Source organism: Mus pahari, chromosome 20, assembly GCF_900095145.1.
Source record: "Mus pahari chromosome 20, PAHARI_EIJ_v1.1, whole genome shotgun sequence".
NCBI lineage: Eukaryota > Metazoa > Chordata > Mammalia > Rodentia > Muridae > Mus > Mus pahari.
In genome coordinates, this window is record NC_034609.1 from 28,722,165 (window position 1) to 28,735,837 (window position 13,673).

Here is a 13,673-nt window from a genome sequence, read left to right on the forward strand (position 1 = left end):
TTCCCATATGTCAGAAACTGCCTGAAAGGCTTTGCTTATATTCACACACAGGCAAACACCTTTGCATGGACTAAGGTAGTGATTGGAAATAAGACTCCAAGGCCACTGTGAACTGTATGTAGCATGGAGACCAGAGAAAAATGATGCTGGAACGAAATAGGAGATAGAAGTATGCAAGCTATTTATTGCTAGTGCTTGCTGTTTTGGCAGGAAGTAACAGGAACAGCGGGACTTATCTCTGAACAGCGGGGAAGCCTTTACAATCAGTTTTAAGCAAATAGGTTAAGCTTGTGGCTTATGGCTTCCCTATCCTGGATAGAATGTTCAGGCAGTTAGTAGTCTGGAAGCAACTTAGTAAGGAAGATTCGGGTGGTTCTCGCTTCTCAACCGCCAGTACTGCTCACTAACCTCTTCCATTTCCTACCATACAATTTTTTTCCCCAGGTTTCCTAGCTGCCCTAAGGAGTTGTTTTCGTTTCCTTTGCTAATCGTACATTGGCCGACAGTCCCCCGACGTTTTGCGTCCGGATCTGCAGACGGGAGTTGCACCCGATACCCTGGGAAGGCGCGAGACGGAAGCGGAAGCAGCCGTGATCGCTCCGGTGGCCCGGCGACTGGGAACGGAAGCGGAAGTGGCGCCGCCGCCGGCCTGGCCTGGCCTGGCTGAGGGGAGGCGGCGGGCGGGCGGGCGCGATGGCGGAGGCCGGGCCACAGGCGCCACCGCCCCCGGGGACTCCAAGCCGGCACGAGAAGAGTCTGGGACTTCTCACCACCAAGTTCGTGTCGCTCTTGCAGGAAGCCAAGGACGGCGTGCTTGACCTCAAGCTGGTGCGCTCCGGGCCGAGGGGGCGACTGGGGAGATGGGGGGGACCAGGCCTGGAGCGGGAAGCCAGCGGGGTGGCCCCACTGAGTCCTCCGGCCGCCATCCGTGTGCTTTCTCACCCTGATGAGAGAGGCGGGAGGTCGTTTCCATTCACCGAAGCCATCGAGCCTCAGCTCCGTCTGGGTCCCGGCTGCAGGTGCCGGCCCTCGTGGCCCTTGGCGACTAGGACAGGGAGACGAGCATCATAGCACAGCCAAGCCAAGACGCTTCCCGACACACTCGCGGAGTGATTGGAAGGAACTCCAGGGTTGGGACATAAGACTCCCCCCCCCCCGCCCCATTCCAGACTAAACGTCTCAGGGTGCACACTTTTTAAGAGTGGGGCTCCATTCTCCATTCTGTTCTACCCGCCAGGCAGCCGACACTCTTGCTGTGCGCCAGAAACGGCGGATCTACGACATCACCAACGTGCTGGAAGGCATCGGTCTGATCGAGAAGAAATCCAAGAACAGCATCCAGTGGAAGTGAGTTAGGGCTGTTTGGGGAGGGCAGAAGTGTCAGGGGTGTGGGGGTGGGGATGAGGGTTATAGGAGAGAGCCGAGGTCTGGGACCCAGAGTTCTTAGGGATCCCACTCAGTCTCTCGTTCCCGCGGTTCAGGGGCGTCGGGCCAGGTTGCAATACTCGGGAGATCGCCGACAAGCTGATTGAGCTCAAGGCAGAGATCGAGGAGCTGCAGCAACGGGAGCAAGAACTGGACCAGCACAAGGTGTGGGTGCAGCAGAGCATCCGGAATGTCACAGAGGACGTCCAGAACAGCTGATATCCTCTGCCAGTCCCTGCCCCGGGGAGTGGGCAAGGGGCGCTCAGCTGGTTTTTTGCTCTGTGGAGCTCTGGGCCCTGTACCTCTTGAAAGAATGCTCCTGCAACCCCTGGTCAGATTCAGACAGGAGGCTCTGGTCTCTTCCAGCCTTAGCCCCTGATCCTTACCCACCTGGACCCCAGGTTGCAGAAATGTCCTCTGAGGGCTGTGTGGCAGGCATAGGCTGGAAACGTTGGGTCTCTTCTGTGGTCTGCCATCTGGCACAAAAAAGGCATCAGCTGTTCTCCTTAACCCCCACACCTTGGCCTACGTGACTCATGAAGACATCTGCAGATGCTTTGCTGGTGAGCAGAGCCTGGGTTGAGGGAGATGGGGGGTGGGACTGAGATAAGCCATGGACCCATGGTCCAATGCCCAGAAAGTTCCAGCTCTCAAAAGTTCGTGATGCCTACTTAAAGGGCAACCAGGCTGCAAGTGTCAGTTTGGAAGTCACTGGGACTCTGTAGGGTACAAGAGTCCCCAGTGTGTCCCTGGGTTTGCCCTTATCAGCAGTGTTCTCTGGGTTCGGTTCTTGGGCAAGATAGTGGCACAGAGGAAAGAAGAGAATTTGTACATGTATACTCGTGTGCACAATCTTATACTTGTATGTAGGGGTCGGTGGTGTCTGTTTCTAATTTGTACTTAGTTCCATTGTGCATATACGAATTGTTCCTTTACCTTTTTTTTTTTTTTTAAGATTTATTTATTTATTATTATATGTAAGCACACTGTAGCTGTCTTCAGACACCCCAGAAGAGGGAGTCAGATCTCATTACGGATGGTTGTGAGCCACCATGTGGTTGCTGGGATTTGAACTCATTACCTTCGGAAGAGCAGTCAGTGCTCTTAACTGCTGAGCCATCTCTCCAGCCCTCGTTCCTTTATCTTATATTCCATCTTGCATCTTGGAAAACCTTGGTCAGAACATCTATTCCTAGGGATCAGCATCATTTGAATGGTGAGGTGGTGGTACCTGTCTGGTGACCGCATTCCAGAATATAATAGTACATTTAATCCCAGCACTTGGGAGGCAGAGGAGGGCAGATCTTTGAGTTTGAGGTTAACCTGGTCTACATTGCAAGTTCCAGGACAGCCAAGGCTACATAAAAATACCCTGCCTCAAAAAGAAGAAAGAAAGAAATGTGCTTGCACCTAGATTTTTCTGAGCATGAGGTTTTGCAGAGAGAAGAATTTTTGCTGTACCCAGTGCTCTAGGATGAGTCTCTGAGACACTCTGATTTCTACTCTTGCTCCAGACAAGACAGGAAAGGAACAAACACTTCCTTTCTAACTCAGATTGAGCTCATGGGCCCTGACACATTCTCCTTGTCATTCTAGGAGATACCCTCCTTGCCATCCGGGCGCCATCGGGCACCAGTCTAGAGGTGCCCATCCCAGAGGTAGGTTCTCATCCCTGTAAGGCGGTGCCAGCTGAGGGTGGATACTGGCTGTGAAGCTTGATAAGTTGTGGGTGGGGCAGGTAGGGGAGGCCTGGAGTTTGGGGTTATCTAGGTGGATTAGCAGATGAGGAGGGCAGTCTGGCTCTGAACCAGGCAGGCAGGAGCCATGCCCGCTTGCAATTCTGTTTGTCCCCAGGGTCTCAATGGCCAGAAGAAGTACCAGATTCACTTAAAGAGCATGAGTGGGCCTATCGAGGTGCTGCTAGTGAACAAGGAGGCCTGGAGTTCACCACCTGTGGCTGTGCCCGTCCCTCCCCCCGATGATCTACTCCAGAGTCCACCTGCTGTTTCTACACCTCCACCTCTGCCCAAGCCTGCCTTAGCTCAACCCCAAGAATCCTCTCGTCCAAGCAGCCCCCAGCTAACTACCCCCACTCCTGTCCTTGGCAGCACTGAAGTCTCAGAGGTGGCATGCCAGACATCTGAGATTGCAGGTGAGACACTGTGGTAAGGTGTGATGGTTTGGTTTTTCTTGGGGGGGGGGGGTTGGAGCCCACAAGAAGCTATGTGGTGATGTGCTGTACACTGAGCTTCCCCTGGTGTCACAGAATGTGCCCCTTTAAATCACTCTTTTCACTTATTATTATATATAAGTACACTGTAGCTGACTTCAGACACATCAGAAGAAAGCGTCAGACCCCATTACAGATGGTTGTGAGCCACCATGTGGTTCCTGGAATTTGAACTCAGGACCTCTGGGAGAGCAGTCAGTGCTCTTAACCGCTGAGCCAACTTGCCAGCCCTGAATATGCCCTTTCTAACAAGGAAGCTTTGACTCTATAGGCAACATGACTAGGGCAGTTTATCCCACATTGGACAGTGTCTGATGACCCTGGCAACCCCGCGAGTCCCCTCCCCTACCTCCCCTAGGACTTGTGTTCTATCTGTAATGACCTTTTCTAGATGCTGCTTGCTAACTAGTCTACGTCTCCTTGGGTTTGGTTACCACACTGCTTATCCTGGCCATAGGATCTAGCTTATGGCAGTTATAGAATCAATCTCCTGACACTGTGTGATTGGGTTTGGGGTGTGGTTGCAGTGAGTGGTAGCCCTGGAACTGAGAACAAGGACAGTGGTGACCTCAGCTCACTCCCACTGAGCCTGACAGCACTGGACACTCGGCCTCTGCAGTCCTCTGCACTACTGGATAGCAGCAGCAGCAGCAGCAGCAGCAGTAGCAGCAGCAGCAGTTCATCTGGACCCAACCCTTCTACCTCCTTTGAGCCCATCAAAGCAGACCCCACAGGCGGTGAGTACTTACTGAGAGGTGGGGGCCAGTAGAGAGAGTCTAGCCCCAGCCCAGTGTTGTGTCAAACACTTGGAGTTGGGAGTCCTTTCCTGCTAAGCTCTGCTCTGCCAGCCAGCCAGGATGCCTAACCTCAGGGTCAGTGCTGGTGCCTCTTGCCCCTTCCTGGGACTCCATTCCCCTCTGCCGCCACTTGGAGCATCACTCATTGGGATTTGCTGCTCTTTGTATTCACCTCGCCTTTCTGTTTTCCTTCCTTTGTATGGATGCCTTTAGAATTAGGCCTGATCACCCACCGCAATGCAGTGTTGGTGCCTGGCCCAGCAGGTTTCTAAGGGTCTCAGTCTGGTGCTTGCTCAGTCTCTGCTGATGCTCTTTCCTCCTTTGTCTACCTCACTGACATCTGACACTTCCTTAACTATTGGTACTTACCATTTTATATCTGGGGAGCTGATAGTAGGTTTCAGCCTCTACATAGTCTAGATCTGTTACCCAGTCTCCTATGTCTTGCATCTGTCTTCTGCACCTCTGAACTTAACCATCCTGCTTCCACTTCGCCTTTCAAGCTCTGTGTGGACTCAGCTGGCTCTAGTCACCATCAGGCTTAAGACGACTCTGTCCTCTCAGTTCTGGGTCCCTCTGCTACCCACCTTACATGGGTCAGGCAAAGTCTGCAAAGCATCTCTTCTCATCCTTTTACATCCTCAGCACACCAGAAAACTATATGCCATTTTAATTTTAGGTTTATAGTCATCCTTTAGAACATTTTATCTATCTTATCTGTCATTTCATATATCTATACAATGATTTTTTGTTTTTGTTTTTTATCTGAGACAGGGTCTCTGTGTAGCTGTGGCTGTTCTGGAACTTGCTGTGTAGACCAGGCTGGCCTCTGCCTCCTGAATTGTGGGATTAAAAGATGTGTGCCACAGCCAGCTCTCTCTATTTTGACCATTCACAAAATGACCCCCTTTGCCTTCCTAGTACTTCCTCTTCCATTCTCATGTTTTCTTCATTCTAGTGAGTGCTACACCTATGCACAGATCCAAAGACAATGGCTCCCTCTTTCCCAGCTAGTGGGATGGCTTGATCATCTGTAGGTAACATAGAGGCTTGTGAGTTCATGAGTACAGTGACCATGTTATATCCAGTAAATGGTCTTTCACAATGCTCTTCCCCATCCTATGACTTGTATAGTCATTCTTACCCTCTTTACTCTTTAGCAATATTCCCTGAACCTTGGGCAGAGTGCTGAGCCCTGTCTCCCTGAACCTTGGGCAGAGTGCTCAACCCCGTCTCCCTGAACCTTGGGCAGAGTGTTCAACCCCATCTCCGCAGTTTATCAGTTAAGATTTTCTGCACTGACTCCTGCCATCTTCTCGAAGCAACATATAAGCATAAAAATGTAGGAGGCAGTTTGATAATATGTGCATTTAGCAAAGCAGCAGCAGTAAGTCCCCTAGGCTCGACAATCTTTCTAGCCATGGTTTTTGACAAGGTTTACAGTGTCAGGCAGGCAGGAATTACTTCCTGTGGAGCTGGCCTCAAAGACAAGTAAGGAAAGGAGTTGGTTGTCCTCATAAGTTACGCCACTATTGTACCAGGAGGCACATTGCCTGGTAGGTTGGTTTCTTACTGTGCAGGGTCTATTGCCTGTTAACCCATTAAACCATCCTTTTCTTTATTCTCACAAATGGAATGACTCAGCAATGCAGTCCTGATTGGTATTTCTCAGTGTGTAAATACAGCTCAATGGTAAAGTGCTTGCTAAGCATGAATGAGGACATGTCGCCAGCAACAACAGGAAGTACTGGGGAATAGAGAAATGATGCGTGTGCATTCTTGCCCCCTAATGTGGGTTCCAGGGATTGGCATTAGGATGTCAGTGTTCCAGACAAGCATTTGTACCTGATGCTTGTTGGGGTTGTTCCCCCCAACCCCCACAGAAACTTTAAAACATTGTGTGTGTGTGTGTGTGTGTGTGTGTGTGTGTGTGTGTGTGTGTGTAAATGCTGTTGTGTATGGGTACACCTCAGGAGGCAGCTTTCGTTGGATCCCCCTGGAGCTGGAATTAGACGTGGTTGTAAGAAGGGGCATCCATCTTGTTAGAGAAGGTGTGCACTGCTGGCTCAGAAAGGGGTTCTGCAGTGCCTCTGAGTTAGAATGGCTGGATGTGTCACCTGCACTGGACCTTGGCTCAGCACCGAAGAATGTAGGTCAACGGGTAAAACACTTGAGGAGCCTAGTGGTCTATGACCTGAAGAACGCTGAACTATAGTATAGTAGAACTCAGCCGAGCTTCCTGTGAGCTTGGCTCTCTTCTCTTTCAGTTCTGGATCTCCCCAAAGAGCTGTCAGAAATCTTCGACCCCACAAGAGGTAGGCGGTGTTCTTCCTTTTGATTGGATGCAGGGCGTAAGGAGCATAGTTTGAGTTCTGGGTTCCCTTCTAAGGGTATCTGCTGGGTATCCCAGAAAAAGGGTGAGATTCCTAATGGGCCTGGGGGGGGGGTCTCATTCTTGGGCTTTGGTGGGTGGAGGTGTGAGAGCCAGAATCTGAATGAATTGTGTATCATTCCCAGAGTGCATGAGCTCCGAGCTGCTGGAAGAACTGATGTCTTCAGAAGGTGGGTAGTCCAGGAAGAGAGGGGTAGCTGTGAGCAAGGGGTTGGGTGACTGCTGGGGGTCTTGGCCTAAGACCTCAGCCTAATGCTTTCTGCAGTGTTTGCCCCCCTCCTCCGACTTTCTCCACCTCCGGGAGACCACGATTACATCTACAACCTGGACGAGAGCGAAGGTGTCTGTGATCTCTTTGATGTTCCTGTTCTCAAACTCTGACAGGAACATGTCCTGTGCAGCTGCAACCCAGACTGTCTGGGCCAGGAGCCAACTAGGGACTGCCCCCCACCCCCACCCTAACCCCAAGAGCCCAACTCTTGGCTTCCTCAGCCTCTTCTGGTCGCTCAGTTCTGGCTGTGCTCTCCTGGCTTGCACTGGCACTTGTAACTGTGCTAGCATAGCTGGGCAGAGAGCTTAGCCTCTCTACACAGAGCCAAATGTTTGCCTTTTCTCTCTTGGAGCCTTCCCCAGCCAGGCTCAGCTGCCCCTCAGTGGCGCCTCTGCCCTGTTCCTACCAGTCACTAGGAAGGAGGTTCAGAGAGAAGGTGGTGTGCCTGCCATCACTCTTTCCCACCTGCTCACCCTGCAGCTCCTGGATGTCTCAGATGTTCCCCGAGAGTCCTGGGATCTCTGGGCAGTCATGGTGGAGGGGGTTAATAAGGAATTGTGTCTAGCTAGGAGTCTGGGTGGGTTGGTACCTGAAGAATGGCTCCACCTCCTGCCCACCCCCATCTCCCTTCACTTCCACTATTCACTTACCCTCATTTAGAGCCATTGCAGAGATTTAGAAAGATTTACAGTAACGAATGAATTCCTATATAAAGATTATTTTTATACTTTTTTCAACAAAAGGAAATTGTAATATTTGTACAGCATTCAAGTGAATAAAGACATGCCTAAGGCTATCTCTGATCTGGTTCTTTGGGGCCCCTACCTGGGACTGCTGGATTGTTGCTGGGACTGGGTGGGTCACCTTACTGGAATGGGAGGTGTGGCTGCTGTGCAGGAAGCCTGCTGTCGCAGCCTCTACCTGCTGCACCTAGGTGTGGGGCGGGGCCAGGCCTCAGCGGGGCGGGGCGGGGCAGGGCAGGCGAGGTCTTACCCTCCTACCCCTGAGATTAACCCGGAACTAACAGGCTCCTTTGGGAAGGCCTCGGAGCCCGATCGGGAGTGGGAACCTGAGCTGTGAGTGTAGGCCACAAGTCCTCCTAGGCCAGGTGCACCCTCGGTGGGAGGTGGCACATTAGTGCCAACGGCCACGGCGGCTGGACTATGGCGCCCCCGCGGAATGTGGTGAAGATTGCTGTTCAGATGTCGGCCGCCATCCCACAGCTTATCCAGCTAGACCAGGTCAACGGGACTGTCCAAACTCCGCCTCTCGTTTCTGGGTTGTTCCTTTCCCCTCTGGCCAGCCCAGCCCACCCCTCCCAGAAATCCCTCACCCCAACTCCTTACCCTTGCACCTTGAGTGACAACTCCACTTGCAGGCAAAGCCCCTGGCCACTGTACTGAAGGAGGTGTGTGACGCGTAAGTGCCGCAAGCCTGGGCAAAGTGGGGGAGGGGCAGGTGGGAGAGACGCTCCTGGACGTCCCTGGCAGCTTCCTGCCCCCCACACAGGTGGAGCCTGACTCATCCGGAGCACTATGCCCTGCAGTTTGCTGATGGGCACAGGAAATACATCACAGAGAATGTGAGCCCCCCTCCTAGCCCCACATTCCTCAGGATCCCTTTAACCCACCTGGTTTTGATCCCATGGTTTCATTCTCCCTGCTCTGAATGTGAGCTCTTTTACTGACAACCCCCCACCCCAGCAGTGGATGAGCCGGGTGACTATTTCACAGAGCCCTCCTTAACTGCGTTCCTTTCTGCTGTTCCCTCCAGAACCGCTTGGAGATCAAGAATGGAAGCATCCTGTGTCTCAGCACTGCCCCAGTAATGCTCCCTTCAGCCCTCTCCTCTCCCTACCCCGCTGCAGCTGGTCCTGAGGCCCCAGCTCCTTAGTGCCCCACCTAGTGGGCACTCAGACCATCACAGCTCCAGTTGTTGGGGTAACATTCTCTAACCACTTCATCTCTCCTCTACTGCTCCTGGCAGGATCTGAAGGCCCAGCAGCTACTGGGTAGACTGCAGAATACCAGTCGTGAAGGGTGCTGTGAAGTCCTGAGGAACCTGGTCCTGCTGGCCTCAGACATGACCTTTGCCCAGGAGGTCATCAGTCGTGATGGGCTTCAGACACTTAGCACCATCATTGAAAGTGGGGATGAGTGAGCACGGGGCCCAGGTGGACCGGAGGACGTGGTAGGGCTTGGAAATCTTGCTCTGCTCCTACTCATCCCCAGATGTTCTCTGTAGCCTAGGGGAAATGCTGGCCCTTGGTCTAAGGGCTTTCTTGGAGCTCATGGAACACGGTGTAGTGTCCTGGGAGACTCTCAGCATCTCCTTTGTCAGGAAGGTGTGTGTCCTTGTCCAGGGGTGATGGGGCAGTGCCAGCATCTAGCCCTCATGAATGACGATGACACCCTCCATTGATCCCTTACAGGTGGTAGCTTATGTGAACATGAACCTGATGGATGCCTCCGTGCAGCCCCTGGCTCTGAGGCTGCTGGAGAGTGTGACCTTAAGCAGCCCTGCCCTGGGCCAGCTGGTGAAGAGTGAGGTGCCACTGGATAGGCTGCTGGTGCACCTGCAAGTGTACGCCTCTAGGGGACAGTGTGACGGGGAAGCAGTGCTGGCCTCCAGGTGGAGAGCTGAGCCTGTCCTTCCTTTTGCCATAGAATGAACCACCAGCTGCAAACCAAGGCTATGGCCCTGTTGACGGCCCTGCTGCAGGGAGCCAGCCCCACTGAGCGCAAGGCGAGTCCACAGTGGCTAAATGAAGAACAGCAGCTAGTGTGTGCTGTGCTCCAGCTTAGAGCAGAAAACCATCTGAACCCCTTTCTCACCCATTGCAGGAAATGCTTGACCACCTATGGAAGAAGAATCTTCGCCAGTTCATCTACAAGGTAGGATGAACCAGGCCAGGGAGACCTTCTCCCCAGTCTTCCTTTCCCTGGGAGTCTCACCCAAGCCTGGTTGTCTTCCAGAACATCATCCACAGTGCAACACCCATGGGTGATGAGATGGCTCATCACTTGTATGTGCTGCAGGCTCTTACCCTGGGGCTGCTGGAGCCACGGATGCGGACACCACTTGATCCCTACAGCCAGGTGTGAGGGGGACAAAGGCTGCAGGGCTACCTAGAGTTTTGCTTTGAATCTATGATCTTGTCACACCCCTTACCATTACCTTCAGGAGCAGCGGGACCAGCTGCAGGCGCTGCGCCAGGCAGCCTTTGAACCAGAGGGGGAGTCCTTGGGCACAGGGCTGAGTGCTGACCGCCGCCGGTCTCTGTGTGTCCGAGAGTTCCGCAAGCTAGGCTTCTCTGTGAGTTACCCCTGCCTTAGTTCCCACCCAAGCCTTCATCCAGGCTAGAGTTATTCTAGGGCTGTGGCCCTTCCTGAGCTGCCTGCCCTCTCATCTGTAGAACAGCAATCCAGCCCAGGACCTGGAGCGTGTGCCCCCTGGCCTGCTGGCCCTGGACAATATGCTCTACTTCTCCAGACATGCACCGAGTGCATACAGTCGGGTCAGTAACAGGCTGGGGCAGAAGGATGGCAGCAGCTCAGCTTCATCAGGGTCTCCATGGAGATCCTGTTACCATTCTGTGTCCCCACTGCCGTAGTTCGTGTTGGAGAACAGTAGCCGAGAGGACAAGCATGAATGTCCCTTTGCCCGGAGCAGCATCCAGCTGACGGTGTTGCTGTGTGAGCTGCTCCGTGTCGGGGAGCCTTGTGAGTCGGGCTGGGTCCAGCATACTTGGGGACAGGGGACGGAAGGGCAGAGAGGGCCAGGGGCTGTAGATACTTTCTCCCTGAGCCCCTCCTGCCCCCCTGCCCCAGGCTCCGAGACAGCCCAGGACTTCTCGCCCATGTTCTTCAGCCAAGACCACAGTTTCCATGAGCTCTTCTGTGTGGCTATTCAGCTGCTGAACAAGACCTGGAAGGAGATGCGGGCAACACAGGAGGATTTTGACAAGGTGGGGAATGGGAACAGCAAGGCCAGGGGTCTTCTGGGAAGGGGTTCTGAACACAGGTCCTCCACTGAGCTTGGGTGGTCCTAGGTGATGCAAGTGGTTCGGGAGCAGCTAGCCCGTACTCTAGCTCTGAAGCCCACCTCCCTGGAGCTCTTTCGAACCAAAGTGAATGCCCTCACCTATGGGGAAGTGTTAAGGCTGCGGCAGACAGAGCGGCTGCACCAGGAGGGCACGCTGGCCCCCCCTATACTGTAAGTTGGTAGGGACCCCAAGTCTCAGTCCCCATCTTCCCCAGTGTACTGTGGGGAGCCCTGGTTAACATCTCTCAATCATCCAGGGAGTTGCGAGAGAAGCTGAAGCCAGAGCTCATGGGCTTAATCCGCCAGCAGCGTTTGCTCCGACTCTGTGAAGGAATGCTCTTCCGCAAGATCAGCAGCCGGAGACGCCAGGGTCTCTGAATGGGCTGACGGTGTGGGGAGGGGGTTATCTGGGGCCAGAGCCCTCTCATCACTCCTCTCTTTTCTGCAGACAAGCTATGGTTTTGCTGTTTATCCCCTAACCACAAAGTACTGCAGTATGGGGATGTGGAGGAGGGTGCCAACCCCCCTACCCTAGAAAGCCTACCTGAACAGCGTAAGGAGGGCAGGGCTGGGGCTCCTACACCTGCTCCCTCTCCCTGTAGGCCCCAGACCTTGGGTCAGCCTTGGGCCATAGTGATCAGCCAGGTCTCTTTTCTACAGTCCCTGTGGCAGACATCAGGGCACTCCTAATGGGCAAGGACTGCCCCCATGTCCGGGAGAAGGGATCTGGGAAGCAGAACAAGGTGACTGCAGGAGGGTCAGAGGCCCCGCCCACCTATCCTCGCCCCCCTTTTCCCTGCTTAGTGTCCTTCCTCCCACATTCCTAGGACCTGTATGAGCTGGCTTTCTCCATCAGCTATGACCACGGGGAGGAGGAAGCATACCTCAACTTCATTGCCCCCTCCAAACGGGATGTAAGTGTCTGGGCCGGCTTGTGGGGCAGATGGGCAGGGGGAACAGATGGCCAGGCCTTCACAGAGTTGGTCCTGTCCATCCTTAGTTCTACCTCTGGACAGATGGGCTGAGTGCCCTGCTGGGCAGTGCCATGGGCAGTGAGCAGACTCGGCTAGACCTGGAGCAGCTGCTCACTATGGAGACCAAGTTGCGGTTGTTAGAACTGGAGAACGTGCCCATTCCTGAGCAGCCTCCCCCAGTACCCCCACCCCCTACCAACTTTAACTTCTGCTATGACTACAGCATCACTGAGCCGTGACTGAAGTTAGGTCACAGTTGATACTGCTATAGCGGCCACAAAACGGGTTGAGAATCACAGACAATCTGACTAGCAGAGCCTCTAACAGAAATAAAGTTAGCTTGGCTTATAGGTATGTGTCAAATCAGCTCTGAACCTGTGGGCTAAACCTGTTGATAAACATACACATCTTCAAACACAGTACATGACGTAGGGTACCAGGTGAGACCCGACACTTGGGCAGCTAGCTGCCTTTGGGAGGCTGGTGTTAGGTGGGAATAGGTAGGACTACTGCCTTTCTTGAAGAGAGTCCTTAACCTCCCTAGTTCTAGACATGGGGAAGAGGGTGGTCTGTCATCTGAGCAGTCCAAGAAGTGACTGGAATGTTGGCCAGCTGACAGAAACAGCAAGGCAGGATGCACTGCCCCAAACGGACGCCTTCCTAGGCACCAGCAACAGGGGTCTGTTGGGAAGCCATGCTTTCAGAAGTTTGCCCTCATTTCTCAACTCTGCCTGGCCTTGCCCTTGTCCTCGGTGGGGTGCAGAAACCTTTGGTGAGAAGTGTGAGGGAGAGAAAGGGGCAGATCGATATAAGAGAATTAAGATCTAACCCTGATCGTAGTGAGGTGGTGATCTGACAAGCTAGAGTGTAGGGACAGGAGTGCTGAGACATGGTGGGTCCAGGCAAAGGTCACAAACTCCAGGCCCCTAAGACAAATAATTGCAATGCAGTAGCCCCACAGGGTAGGCCGAAAGCTACCACTGCCCTGTGTAACTGCTATCTACCATTGATTACTCCTCAAATACTACGTTTAGCATGCTAGTCATCAATACTGTGCCTTAAAATGTGACTAAATGCCATTTCCTTTGGAAAAAAATGCCAGTAAAACATTTGATTCCATAAAAAATAAAACAAAAACTCTGTATTCCCAGTCTTCAGAATGTCCATGCCTGGGCACAGAGCCTTAGAACACTTTTGAGTTCAAACCGGCAACAGAGACTAGGGATCCCAGTTGTAGTTAATGTCCCAATAGTCAATTCTTCTCAGTGCCCTGCTTGTCCATGCCACCACCATTTTGGCAATAACCCCCCGACTTCTAGTTTCTAGTTTTGCTGCTCTGAGCATCTCAATAGCAGCCGCTCCAACACTGCAAAGTGGATGTGGTCATATAGTCATACATACTCCCTGGGATGGGATTATATAGTCATACATACTCCCTGGGATGGGATTATATAGTCATACATACTCTCTGGGATGGTTTGAATGAAAATGATCCTATGGGCCAGGCAGTAGTGGTGCACACCTTTAATCCCAGCACTTG

At 53.0% G+C, this 13,673-nt stretch overlaps 2 protein-coding genes across 3 annotated transcripts; both read left to right on the top strand.

Moving 5' to 3' along the window:
• Positions 1-632: 632 nt before the first annotated feature.
• E2f4 (E2F transcription factor 4) lies at positions 633-7,911 on the top strand. Its single transcript, XM_021220372.2, has 10 exons — positions 633-828; positions 1,238-1,347; positions 1,482-1,643; positions 1,945-1,988; positions 3,022-3,083; positions 3,280-3,577; positions 4,183-4,392; positions 6,720-6,767; positions 6,970-7,014; positions 7,110-7,911. The coding sequence occupies exons 1-10, from the start codon at positions 694-696 to the stop codon at positions 7,223-7,225; spliced, it is 1,230 nt and encodes a 409-aa protein (XP_021076031.1). The 5' UTR covers positions 633-693; the 3' UTR covers positions 7,226-7,911.
• A 223-nt stretch (positions 7,912-8,134) lies between these two features.
• Positions 8,135-13,240, top strand: Elmo3 (engulfment and cell motility 3). 2 transcript variants are annotated; one of them, XM_029532508.1, is made up of 20 exons: positions 8,135-8,356; positions 8,494-8,534; positions 8,625-8,697; positions 8,889-8,939; positions 9,102-9,271; positions 9,360-9,459; positions 9,547-9,698; positions 9,782-9,860; positions 9,959-10,009; positions 10,154-10,213; positions 10,299-10,430; positions 10,531-10,632; positions 10,729-10,837; positions 10,946-11,082; positions 11,167-11,330; positions 11,417-11,529; positions 11,608-11,712; positions 11,820-11,902; positions 11,987-12,073; positions 12,160-13,240. In XM_029532508.1, the coding sequence occupies exons 1-20, from the start codon at positions 8,279-8,281 to the stop codon at positions 12,370-12,372; spliced, it is 2,100 nt and encodes a 699-aa protein (XP_029388368.1). In that variant the 5' UTR covers positions 8,135-8,278; the 3' UTR covers positions 12,373-13,240. The 2 variants fall into 2 exon arrangements, with proteins under 2 accessions (XP_029388368.1, XP_021076171.1); XM_021220512.2 differs by having other exon boundaries at positions 10,091-10,213; positions 12,160-12,483.
• Positions 13,241-13,673: the final 433 nt, after the last annotated feature.